General features: G+C 39.4%; 1 protein-coding gene across 1 annotated transcript; it reads right to left on the bottom strand.

Annotated features, from left to right (window-relative positions):
• Window positions 1-10,974: 10,974 nt before the first annotated feature.
• LOC116201647 (G-type lectin S-receptor-like serine/threonine-protein kinase SD2-5) lies at window positions 10,975-13,633 on the bottom strand. Its single transcript, XM_031532938.1, has one exon. The coding sequence runs from the start codon at window positions 13,505-13,507 to the stop codon at window positions 11,069-11,071; it is 2,439 nt and encodes an 812-aa protein (XP_031388798.1). The 5' UTR covers window positions 13,508-13,633; the 3' UTR covers window positions 10,975-11,068.
• Between the last annotated feature and the right edge of the window lie 252 nt (window positions 13,634-13,885).

The raw sequence follows: 13,885 nt of genomic DNA, 5'->3' as shown, positions 1-13,885 counted from the left end.
ACGTTGGGCTTCCCTGTACCCAAGAGAGTAATTAATATGCTGGTATGTCAATGTAAAATCTTCGTGCCGATCAATATTAGATATCATCGTCTTGCACTAGATATTAGGGCAAACATCTCCTAAGAACATATTTCAAATGCGACAAGACGCCAACTCTATTATGTAATTAACTCATTGGATTTACAGATCAAACTAGTCTCCGTATTATTAACTGCAATTTTGCTCTCTTGGCATGCTATGATGGACGCTGAATAAATAGTTAAATTTTTCGTTGCTGATGGGGTCATCCTGCTCGATTTTCTCTAGATTGGTTGCTGCTCTCATCTTACTGTCCCTTTTCCTTTTTCTCAGTAATTCTTTTGTTAAGTACACATTTGCTCCTTTGCTCTCTTCTGCGCGGAGTCACTAATTTCTTTTATATCACTATATAACTGTTTCTTTTGACAAAACATTTATTTGTGGCAAGAGATTTTGTCATAATAAATGAAATTTCTTGTAGTAAGACAAGTGATGGTATAAAACAGTACAGGAAATAAAAGAAACGGTTGAAAGCTTGCACATATCTTTGAATCTATTTCATCATCACACCTTATTCTCCGTATGAAGAACGGTTCCTTTCAATGAAACAACATATTTTTCAACAGAAATACCAGTATCTTCGTCTAGAATCTTCTGGAGTTTATATTTTATTATCAGTTCTGAAGTTACTTGAAATCTATGTTTGGAAACACATGCATCATTGAGAGATATCGATAGAATCATCAACATTTTCACTAATTGAAGGGCCTTTTAGTATAATCAAATGGTGTCCCCATTCTTGCACACTCAAACTGCTCCTTAAACAAATATGAATGTTTTTTTGTTGCAGCCCATGCTCAATTACGTAGTCACTGCGCAATAGGCTCAGTAGTGCATCATCTGACTTATGCCATCTGCGTTATCTCTTCCGATGCTGGATTCCAGTTTGCCCTTCTCTCCAGTTGTTCGTATAATAACTAGAGAATTCATTTTGGTTTTAGAACGCTTGTTTCATTTTTAGCATGGCTTGGAGCATGTGATCTCAAAAGCTCTTTCTTCTAAATCAACGCATTATAGAGAACTTACATCCTTTAGATCAGAAAAAGAACTAGAGGATTATACCCCCAATTCGTCCAAGTATCTGAATTTACTCAAAGAATAACCTAAGAACTCTATTCTCTCAGTGATCCCCCTTTTGATGTCTCCAGAGTAAATGATTTGTGCCTAAATGATTTTTGTTGTGTGCATACAGTCTTTATGTAATTCGTCCAAATATCTGAAAGATTATGATCCCATTCTTTGAGACGCAGACTGTTTGCACTTTGATTTTTAATTACACATTTGTCCCCGCTTTTGATAATTTCTGTCCCATTATGTTTGTGCCATCTCCTTTGAGTTGAACTGGATTTTAATGATCTTGGTATTTTTTTAAATTAATTCTTGAATCGGCTCTGAATTTTTACCCAACAACGAATTTAAAGTTCAATTTTCATATTTTAAATTTCAAAATTTGAATAATATTATCACAGATATGATATTTATTATTTTGTATAAATAATTGGGTTTATCACTTCATTATAACTAAGATGGATTACCACCTAATAGCGGGAAATTTTTGGGCTGGAGATGGGCCAACCGTTTATAGACTCAGTATAAATTTTGCATGGTGTCAAAGCAGGTTATGCTTCCACGTGTCCTCCGGTGAGCTCACACAGTGCCAAGTCTATTATCTCTTTGTCGAGGGCAGCCAAAGTGTGCCCGTGTTAACCAAAATATGGAACTTAGGGCCTGATTGTCTGGTTTAATCCCAAGTGTGGTACTCGTGGCCAATTTGTCTTAAACTAAAGTGTGGAACTCGTGGTTAGTCTGTCCCCCCTCATTCAAGCACAGAAGAAAAATGTCTGGCTCATAGTTAGTTCTTGAAAGTGAGTGTTCAAGTCCACATGACACATATAGTTGAAGTGTTAAAACTGCACATTGTTATGTACTAGCGGGTGTTGAGAATGATTTTGTCCCACATCGGAATATTGCATAGAAATCCAAGAATTTATAAGAGATTAAGTACCATAACCTATTAGCTTGAATTTTTGGATTGGAGATGGGCCCAATCTCTTATACAACCCAGCATGTGGGATTGCTATGGATGTGATTCCTCTCGTGGGATTGCTATGGATGTGACTCTTCCTAACAAAGAGGTAAAAAAATTCTCGAAATAACTTTTACTTTTTCTAATGAATAAATAAAATAAGTCGTACTTTTACCTTGCATATTACTATTATTTTTTTAATTTAATGAACCAAAAGTATTCTTAAATTTTGATTTATATAGACCAATTCAATTAATGCAAATGTTACTAAAAAATTGAAGTTTTAACACAGATTATTTGTTAATTATCAATAAATCTCAAATTTATGATTTTGTATATACATTTATAATTATTTAATAAATTTTAAATTTTAAAATACCTTCATTTTGAATAAATATTTTCTTAAGGAAATATGAATATTTACATGATATGTTTTTAATGTTCCAACTTTTGATGTTGTACATTTAGAGTTTGCCAAATTCAAAGAATATAATTTATTATATGAGTTTGTCAATTTTTCCATCTAAATGTATTTCGTTCTATTCCGCGCACCGACCACGCTCTATGCCTAGTTATATTTATATTTTAGAGAAATTTATTGATGAACAATTGCTTAATTATTTGTTTAACAAGGTAAATTAAATTGATTTTGATAATATTGACGATAATGTGTACACTAAAAACTCGAAATATGAAATCTTCAAAAGCCATTTTCAGATATTTTAATTATTTTTTCATTTCAATATTACATTGAGATATTCAATTATTATTTTGATTTTTATTATTTTTATATGTTAATGTGCAATCATATATTATTTGATATATGTTACTAAGGTTGTATTAGACAAGACTTTAGGTCCTATATCTGCCCTTTCTTTTTTCTTTTTCTTTTTGGGAAAAAGTAGTGTTATTTCTCATCTCATTATTTAAAAAATAGGGTAAATTATACTGATGGTCCAAAAAGTTTTACTAATGTATCAAGTTGGTCCAAAACGTTTTTTTTTTGCTATTTGATAGTACAAAATGTTTCAAAGTTGTAACATGATAGTACAAACCATCATTTAGCCATTGACGCCATCAAGCGACGCTGATGTGGCTCACCATGTGAGACGTGGCCGAAACAGTAGACTGATGTGGCTTGGGCGGGAAAACATGTGTAGCAAAGAGGACTAAAATTAAACAAAAAAATAAAAATAAAGGAGAACTTTAAATATCGAAGACGATAGAAGAGGAAGCAAAGAACTTACAGAGTCCTTTGCCCAGAAACCAGAAACCGTTCGTCTTTCTCACTATCTCTCACCAAGCTCTCTCTTTTACCGGTGAAAATCTGATTTTGAGTGCGAATCAAGCTCTTAGGGTGATCAAATACCAGTGTGAGGATCGTTTAAGTGAAATCGGTGAGTGTTGAGGGAGAACGAATAGAGAGCTGAGAATCGAGGTAGAGTATTGAGGGAGAAAGAAGAAAACCCATCGTCTCTCTGGCCAAGCTCTCTCTTTTGAGTGCAATCAGAGTTTGAGGGTGATCACAGACCATTGTGAGGGTTGTCAAGTGTAATGGCGTCCGTTCCCGAAGATGAAGGTCGATTTAGAAATGAACAGGATGCTGCTCCCTTGTATGGTAATTAATCTACTTTCGAGCTATGTGGATGATTTGTTATGTTTAAACTTTGGCTTTAGAAAGGACATGCAAAACCCTCGTCACATTTTTGAAGTGAAACTAAGAGTCTTACTTAATGTGGGGAAAAGTCCTGATCTTTTTTTTTTCCTACTAGTGTATATGAAAGGTAATGGTGACATTGTGCAGTATAATTGATTTGTTGCTTACTTGTTTTTGACAATTGAAGGTTCTCAATATTTTACAATCGAATATCATCATGGGGGCAAGTTTGAATGAGGCAGGATACATACTGTTTATGTTGGGGGTGAACTAGATTTTGTGGATTTTGTATATGTTGAATACATATCCCTGCTAGAGATTGATACTCATGTTAAGGAGTTAGGAGTAAGGGGATTTGCAAATTACTTTTGGATAACTGATGTAGAGAAGTTGGGTGATAGTCTAGAGAAGTTTCAAACTGATGATGATACATTGAAGATGGCAAACCAAGCTGTAAGGGAATGAAATTATGTGCATCTATACATTGTTACTAAATCAGTACAAGAGGTGCTAGAGGAGTATATGAAAGAGGAACAAGCAAGGAAAGTTCCCAGTAATGTTAGGATCGTGGAGTTGGAAGATGAAAACCCCTCATGCCAGTGCAAAGGCCTAAGGATATTAGAAGCAGAAGAAGATCCATTCTTATTGATTGGCATGCAGATGATGGGGGTTTGGTTGATGAAAATAGGGGTGAAGAGCATAGAATGGAAGCAAATAGAGATGCTGATGAGGCAGGTGATGCATCAGTTAGAGGTGGGAAAGATAGAGTGGAGTCATCAGGTGTTAATGTCACAATGAATGGTATTAACTTGGAATATATTGATTGGGATGATCTTAACTTGGAAGAGATTGATAAGTTTACATCTTCTGCAACAGTGATTGGCACTGTAACCTTTGCAACAGTCCATGCTATGGAAGGGCAAGAAAGAACTGGGAGAGAATCAATGGACGATATTGTTAGTGACTTCAATGATAGTGATTTTGATATTAATGATGATGTGGATCAAGTTGAAGCAAACGTTGCAATGGCAGAAGGAATTCAACATGAGGGAGAAAGAGAGGAAACAGATCATGAAGCACAAGGTGGAGAGGTACAACATGAAGAAGTAGAAGGTGGAGAGGCAGAACATGAAGAAACTGAAGGTACATGGGAGGCAGGTGACCATGGTGATGAATCTGATGGCTTCCAAAGCGTACATTCCGATGTTAAGGATGGGCCAGACAAAGGCTACCAAAATTTAGGCCAAAAATGGACATGGAAGATCCCAAATTTCAGAGAGGTATGTTATTTGCAACTACGAAAGTCCTTAAGCAAGCGGTGAGACATTATGCTATATTAAACAAGGTAAATGTGGTCTTTGATAAAAATCACAATGATAGAGTGAATGCGAAGTGCAAAAATTGTGAGTGGATTCTGAGGGCATCACTCAACAAAAAGCACCAGGTCATTCAAATAAAGAAGTTTCGGGGTGAGCATACATGTGGGAAGGAGGTGCCAACTCATTTTGTGTCATATAAGTGGATAAGTAAGCAATATTAGGACCACATTAGGGCTGACCCAACATGGTCACACAAGTCCTTTGCCCATCAGTTGGACCATGATTATAAGGTGAGATGCAACATAATGAAGTTGTGGAGGGCCAGAAAACATGCTCTAAACATATTAAGGACCTCAGATGTCAAACAATATGCTAAGTTGATGGACTATGCTGGAGAGCTTAGGAAGACCAATCTTGGAACCATTGTGAATATTGGGTGTGACTTGAATATTTTTCAGAACATGTATATGTCTTGATGCTTGCAAGAGGGGTTTCTTAAGTGGCTGCAGGCCATTAATTGGGTTGGATGGTTGTTGGTTGAAAGGCAGATATGGGGGGCAGCTTCTTGCAGCAGTTGGGATTGATGCAAACGATTGTATCTATCCTATAGCATATGGAGTGGTGGATATTTAATGCAGAGAAACATGGTCTTGGTTTTTAAGAAATCTAGCTTACGACTTGGAAATTCAGAATTCTAGACCTTGGACCTTCATGGGAGACGAGGAAAAGGTAAACTGTGAGTTCATTTATATGTAGATGAATACATAGTTATTATGCCAAATTGTTAGTTGCTTTAACTGATTTTTCTTCCTCTGTTATTTAGGGACTAGTACAATCCCTTGAGGAGTTGTTTCTTGAAGTTGAGAAAAGGTTTTGCATACGCCATTTATGGAAGAATTTATGCACCATATAAACTATCAAGAAGGGGAAAAAGCTTAAAGATCTTCTCTGGACAGCTGCTAGAGCTACTTACCAAGCTTAATTATTTAGAGCCATGGAAGTGCTCAAGAGAGAGGATGAAAAGGCTTAGCAGTGGCTCCAAGATAAGGACCCATCACAATGGTCTAATTCTCATTTTAGACCATACCCCAAGTGTGATGTCATGTTGAACAACCATTCTGAATGCTTCAACATGTAACAAATATAAGCATTTAAGTGAAAAAATATAACTTAAAAGTATGTGTTGATGCTTAATTCATTTCATTTCTTTTGTAGATGGATTTTAGAGGTAAGGGATAAGCCTATTCTTACCTTATTAGAAACTATCTGAACACAACTAATGAAGAGGATGGTCCTTAAAAGGAAAGTAGCTGAGAAGTGTACAGGTAAGTACTGTTCAAAGATCCTGAAAAAGCTTGAGAAATACAAGTCACTTGCTTCTTATTGTTGGGCAACAAAGTCTGAAGCTAAAAAGTATAGTGTATATGTTGGTGAGAAGCTGTATGTAGTAGATTTGGGAGAAAATTCTTGTAGTTATAGGAGGTGGCAGCTATCTAGTATCCCCTGTCAACGTGGCATTTCATGTATTTTGGAAGAAAGGAAAAGGCTTGAGGATTTCATTCACAACAGCTATACTGTTGATAAATTTAGATCATCATATGGGCCAATCATATATCCCTTAAGGGATATAGATGACTGTGACCCTACTTGTTTACGCCCCGTGAAACCTCCTCCCATTAATGCCAAAAGGGGTAGACCCAAGATTGTTAGGAAAAAGGGTGCTAATGAGTAGGCCATAAGAGTCGAGAAAAATGGTACTGAGATCGTCAAAAATAAAGGATGCATCATCAACAATTACAGTAACTGTGGTGGCCAGGTCACAACAAGCGAACTTGTAAGAAAAGAGGCAGTGCTACAAGTGCTGAAGCTGGTTCTTCTAGTAGAGTGAGTTTACGCTGTCCAATAGTTTGCGCTATACTGTTGGTGCTCCACATTTCTGTTAAACATTGAATTCTAAGTTGTAATTGCAAGCAAAGAGAATGAAAGCAACTGATAGTATTCCCTTACCCCCTGATAATAATGTACCCAGGCCAGGTGGTACTCCACCAGATACACAGGTATAGATATCAATATCAATTGCACATACTAAATTGAAGGATATTGTGTCGATCAATTGATGAGTTTTGTGGATATTAGGTTGCACCTGAAAGTTCTGCCCCAAATACAATGCCAGAATCAGAGTTCATCACAGGTTCTTAACCACTTGCTGCATCTGCTTCAACATCCATTGGAAGAGGCACGGGGACAGGGAGAAGGAGAGGAAAGGGAGGCACAATTGCTGCAGCTGCTCCAAGATCCATTGGGAGAACTATAAGATCTCTGAGCTAGCAGCCAACTACAAGAAGGAGATGGCGTTATTGAACATGGATCTGGGTCTAGATCTGGTCCTTCATTGGGTTGGACAGTTGGTTGGAACCAAATGTTTTCCTTTTGTTAGGTGGCCTGCCCTAAACACTATTGGCTGTTTATATATTCATTTTGGGTTGGGTTTGACCTCGAACATTGGATGTCACTAGCCTTATTGGCATGTTACCCTTTTTGCTCATAATGGATGTGTTCTTTATTAACCTCATTGGTTGTTGCCCTTTTTTGCTCGTATGTATTCATTTTGGGTTGTGAGCATACATACTGTTGTTTTTCCCTTTAATGGTTTACTGAAGCAATCAGCTCTCACAAATAGCGTTTAAGGGTTTACTGTGAACCCTTAAGTTATTTAAAAAAAAAACATTTTATACCATCATATAACTTATGAAAATATTTTGTGCTATTAAGTTACAATTTCAAAACATTTTGCACCTTTATGTATCTTACTTAAAACATTTTGTACTATTAAATTACAACTTTAAAACAGTTTGCACCGTCATGTAATGTCCCTCCATAACCGGTAACAGTCATCTTCTTCCCGTAACGTCTCTATGTATAAAGCTGTTCGTAACCATCAGTTTTCAGAGACCCAAATGGATGGACTCGAAGCCTGGCTTTCACAAAAAAAAACGACATTGCCATTTCCTTTATAAGATCTGTAAACACTTTCTCCAATACAACCATCTGAATTCATTTCCATTACAACACCTTCTCGATGATTTTCCCTCCTTCTTGGATCAATAGACGCGGAATTGTTGGCCTGAGTTTGCCTCCGTCCATGATGTCAGCAGGCGCCAACAATGCCATCTCCACGATTGCATACAAGCCGAAAGTTCTGTGATGTAAGCTCTGAGCTTGGATCTTGATTTCGCGGGTTTTGGGGTCCTTGAACGATTTCACGGGTTTTGGAGCCCTTGAACGATTTCAAGAGTATTCAAGCCACATCAGTCTACTGTTTCGGCCACGTGTCTACTGTTTCGGCCATGTCAGAAAAGGACCTGACACGTAGTAAGCCACGTCAACGTCGCTTGACGGCGTTAATGGCGAGATAACGGTTTGTACTATTATGTTATAACTTTGAAACATTTTGTACCATCAAGTAACAAAAAAAACTTTTTGGATCAACCTGATAAATTAGTAAAACTTTTTGGACTACCAGTGTAATTTACTCTAAAAAATATGTACAACTGTTTGGACACACCACTAATCCGATGCCCAACGATGGGCGAGAACCATATCAACAAAAGAATAGAACCTATCGAGCTAGCCTCAATCCCAGACTTCTAGCGAGCTTCGAGTTCTGCAATTTTTATTGCACTCCTGACTCCTCAGATTGACAAAGTCTTCAGCTTGAGCGCAGCAGCAATCTAATGCTCAGTCTCAGAAACATGTTTAGTCTTCCCTGAAATGTTCGACTATTCCTCTCCAACCAAACATAATAAATGTAATGACTCCAGAGAAGTTTTGTAATAACATCAAAGGATCTACCCTATAGAGAGACAACCGAAGTAGCTTCTGAACCAATCAATCACACATCTAGAAATCCCAGCTTTCCTAAGCACATTCATCTAAAACGCAGGCAACGAAACTGTGTTGCTCTGTCTCCTGCTATTGTTTACAAAACTCACATTTATTGGATTGCAAGGTGATTTTCCAATGCAGGACCCTATCCATAGCGGCAAGGTTATCTAGCCAAGCCAACCAACAAATAAAGGATAACATGACCAATAAACCCCACATCTTCAGACCATTCCGCTTTGCACCCTCGACTTCTTATCTGCTCCCACGCACTCCTGGAAGAAATGCACCTCTCTGATTAGGAATCCAGACTGCATAATCCTTCTCAGCAATGGGAAGAGCAAGCAACCATGTTTTTTAATCAAACGCACTTGCATAACGGAGCCTCTTGGCCAGTGCCATTGACCATCTTGCAGCATAGTTTTCACTTTAGCTTTCTTTGATATCGAAGGAAAACAAGCTAGGCCTCTAGAGCAGAAAAGAATGAGCGGGCCTACTGGAAACCAGTAATGGTACCAGAATGAAACGTTGCTTCCAGTCCCAATCTTATGTTTGATTAGTGGCCTAAACATGCCCAGCAGCTCACATTTATCACATTTTCACTATCTAAGGAATCTCTTTACTAACGTCAACCTCAACAATAACTTTATCATAGTCGAGCCGCGTGCATAGAGCTGCTGCTTTATCCATGTATAGAGCTGTTGCCGCAGTTTAATATATTATAGATATTTAAATTATATTTTACTAGGTGCATTTCCATTCCATGTATACCAGAGTAATACAAATTATGACATAAGATAGTTAAGAAATGTTAGATCCTCCTAAAGACATTCCTATAATTCTCAATTGAACAGTAAAACAGTTAGCAGTATCCCCATTGCCTCCATACAACAGGGCGTAGCTAGAGTAATTGCTATAAGATAATACAGGCCACAGGAGCCAGGAACTCCACCGACATTTCACTCTAGGCTAGAACAACGGGATTAAACTTGAAAGGTTTCATGTATGGATTCATGTCGAGTCTAGATTCCAAACAGGTCTTGGGCTTGGGTGAGGCCAGGTATCCTGTACCTGGTCCAAGAGGACCAGGAAGAAAGAGTCTCCCAACCCAACAATAGGCTTTGAGCAGGAATCCGACTGATTTAACTCGTTGTTTCTGTTTGGGTATACCATCGTGTCCTTGGACTACATTAGATCATTCTCCAATTTCCGTAAGGGGACATTCATTATAAACGCAATGCAGAGTTTAATGGTATTTGACCTTGGTCAGCAGCCCGAATGGTATATATACAGATATTGGTGGGAACACCTGCGGCCTGCTAGCATAAAAAGCTTATGCACCGATAACTGGAACAGTTATTCAAAATCAGGAATCTTTTACTATGGTTTGCCAAAACCCAACCAATAGGCCTCGTACCCAGAAGTGATTCACCAGATGAAGGAAGAGCTTTCAGCATGGATTCTGGACATTATGAGGAGCAATACTGATTCAATGGTAGTTCGGAAGTAGTTGAAACTGTACGAGAAAAATCCTCCCATAAAAAATAGATTTTCGTAGAAAAGTTGGCAGGAGTTGTCCAAATGACCTTGAATCTATGACGAAAATCATACCAGAGCATGAACAGAAAAAGCTGTTTGACCAAGTGAGGCAGTTAAAAGTTTCTTCGATATGCAAGCGCCTAGTTTTCAATACGTCCCAAATTTGGGACAAGGTGTTTTTAACCCGAACAAGAGTCTCTAAGCTTACAAATACGTCCCAAATTTGGGACAAGGGGTTTTTAACACGAACAAGTGTCTCTAAGACAACTATATTTCTAGCAGCTGTGCCATGATTTATTACTGGCGACTCAGTTCATCCCAGAACTTTCAAGTTCTTGCTAGAAAAACTCTGCATATTTAGTTAAGCTCAGAAAGAAAATTTAACAAGGAAAATTGTTGTTGTTATGCGATGAACCATTTCTCACTTCTTGCTTTCACCAACAAATTAATTCCTGAATGATGAAAGGATTTTAACTGTGCAAACATGGACTTAATTATCTTTGACTCAATTGTGGATATTTGGAAAGCGAAAGAGATCAAAGAGCAAGGTACAGAACAATTAATCAATTACCGAGGCCCCGAAAGATGCACTGCTGACAAAAATGCAGTGCTATTTGTGTCAGAGTGTTCTACTGGAGTACATTCTCCACCACTCGATTTAGGACGAGAACTGGAAGGAATAGAGATCGGAGGCTCCGGGACATCACAGAGCCCTTCCAGCATTTGCACTACTTTTATCATGGAAGGTCTCAAGAACATCTCCTCTTGTATACACCATATAGCGACTCCTATGGAAGTAATTACTCTCTTATCGTTCCCATCAAATTCCATGTCCGGGTCAACTATTTCGTTCGCTCTCCCTTGTTCCAGCATCTTGACGGCATAGGAAGCAAAATAGACTTTCTCTGAACACTCCTCCGAGTCATAATTCTTCCTTCCTCCAATGATCTCAAGCAGCACCATTCCATAGCTGTACACGTCGCTCTTCTCTGATATTGGGTTGTTCGTGATCCACTCAGGGGCCAAGTACCCTCGCGTACCCCTTAGGGTCGTGTATACAAGACTGTCTTTTCGGCTCATTAATTTTGCAAGGCCAAAATCACTTACTTTAGCCACGAAATTTTCATCTAGAAGGATATTTTGCGGCTTTATGTCGCAGTGCACGATCTTCCCTTCACACTCGTCATGCAGATAAGCTAGTCCCTTTGCTATTCCCACTGCAATACTGAATCTCGTATTCCAATCCAGCACTGAAGTGCCTTCTTTGCCACTGTTTCTGAAGATCCATCGATCCAAAGACCCATTTGGCAGGTATTCATATACAAGAAGTCGATGGGGACCCTCGGCGCAGAAGCCCTTCAGTTTCACCAGATGCACGTGATGGATACTCCCTATTGTGCTGACTTCGACCCAGAATTCCTTCTTCCCCTGTCCGATTGCCTCCAGCTTCTTAATAGCCAATACTGTCCCGTTGGGCAGCATTCCAAGATAGACAGACCCAAATCCACCCTGCCCAACCTTTGTCGAGAAGTTTTTAGTTACTTGGCAGAGATCAACATATCTGAAACGCGTAGGCAAGCCAGATAGATTCTCAAAGAAATCCTCGTCCTCCAAGTTCTCTTGAGAATAGCTCTTCACTAATTTCTTTCTCTTATGGTTGCACCGAATACCAATATATGTTAGAATCGCGAGGATTGCAATTGATGCAATAGTGATGGACACGGTCAGTACGGCCAGTTTCCTCTTTCTGCTGCCTCCTTTGCTTACAGATCCCCTTATGATCTTTACATATGAAACAAACCCAGCAGACCTGGGAATAGGTGATCGGTAGCCACCTATCTCATCAAACAAAAAGCAGTTTCCAGAACTCCTCTCATAAAACAGAACATTGCAGGAGCAGTTGCTACGACAAGCTGCTGTACACGCATTAAGATTCGACTTCAATGTGGGGGTGCTGTAAGGGAGCGCAAAATAATCGAGCTTCTCTCCAACAGATAATAGGTCCACGCGATCATTGGACTGGCTGCACGACGAGGGGGGAGGAGGTCTGCACCCTGGTTGAGAAATTAAAGTCGGAAGGCACTGGCACCGGCCCCCAAAATAGCACATACTATATGGGTTGCAGTATTCGGGAACTTCGCAGGTGTGCTGTGGAATTCTCACACTATTAGCAGGCGACCCATTCCCATGTAGATTATTGAATGTGATCGAACCGTCTTGGCCTAAAATAGCGGCCCAGAAGTCACCAGGGCTAGAGCTTGCAGAAAAGATAAACTGCCATAGTAAGGACTCACTTTGATCGTAAAAGTTCCACGAATTGGACAATAAGGAAACGGAGTGAACCTGCCCGGTAATGTTTTTGTTGGTCCTTCTGACATCGTTCTTGATGGACCAATAGGTTTGTGGTGTCTGAAAGCCCGCATATAGAACCAAGTCCCCAGATTTGATCTCAAGATATAAGGACAGGTTATTGCTGTTTGGGAAGCTCCTGAGCCTCATTCCTTCCTTGAACTCCTGACCTGGTAACAGGGTGTCGGTCGGGTGGCTAAAGCTCTGCCACAGAACTTTGTCCTCATCCCCGATCAACACCAAATTCCCGGAATCCTGCAGCATCATCCGGGTCGCCTTCTTCCCTTTCGTGTTCGTGCGCCACACCATGCTGCTCTTGTCTTCTAAGTACACATCGCCGCTAGCGTTGAAAACGAATTTGGCGGAATTTGAGATCAATCGGCCTCGGTTGGCAGTCCAAGCATTCGTGGAGCTATTGACATGGGTGACGATGAGTACAGAAGACGAGGCATCGACCTGAGCCGTGGCAAATCCCAAAGCAAAAGCCGAATTGTTCGATACCAAGAAACGGCCGCCTTGGTTGGCCCAGTCCATCTGAGAGGTCACAAACCCGGGACTGATGTGGCCGATGTAGGGAGGTCTCGCTGCACAAATTCCCAGCAAGGAGATGAGACAAAAACATTTGTCCCTGATGAAGATCATCACTGACCAGGTCATGATTCAAATCAAATCAATGGTTTCCACAGCGTACAAAAACTCTGATACAACTGCTGTATGAAGAAAAGAAACAAGAAGAATGTTCGTAGGACGAAAAAGAAACACACATTGACGGAATGGTTCCTGCTTTGTTCTTTTTGTAGGGGTAATAGATAGATTCCCCTTTCACCTAACAATCCGTGGAAATTAGCAAAACTTGGAATTTTCCTCTGTCTCTTTGTGTGTGGATTTAACTTTAGCTAGATAGCGAAGAAGGAAACGTCGTGCGAAATGCAAAGGCAACCGGAGCCGCCACGGCACTTAAAGCTATTGTTGAAATAAAATTACTTGAAAAGTATAACCATTGAAAAATAAGTGCTAATTTTAGAATAAGCAAAA

This window comes from Punica granatum, chromosome 3 (genome assembly GCF_007655135.1).
Source record: "Punica granatum isolate Tunisia-2019 chromosome 3, ASM765513v2, whole genome shotgun sequence".
NCBI classification, from domain to species: Eukaryota; Viridiplantae; Streptophyta; class Magnoliopsida; order Myrtales; family Lythraceae; genus Punica; species Punica granatum.
Note: the sequence above shows the minus strand (reverse complement) of the source record. Positions and strands in the feature narration are given on the sequence as shown.

What these genes read in the sequence shown, in the direction of transcription:
- LOC116201647 (XM_031532938.1), bottom strand. Translation starts at nt 13,507, where the DNA reads ATGACCTGGTCAGTGATGATCTTCATCAGGGACAAATGTTTTTGTCTC.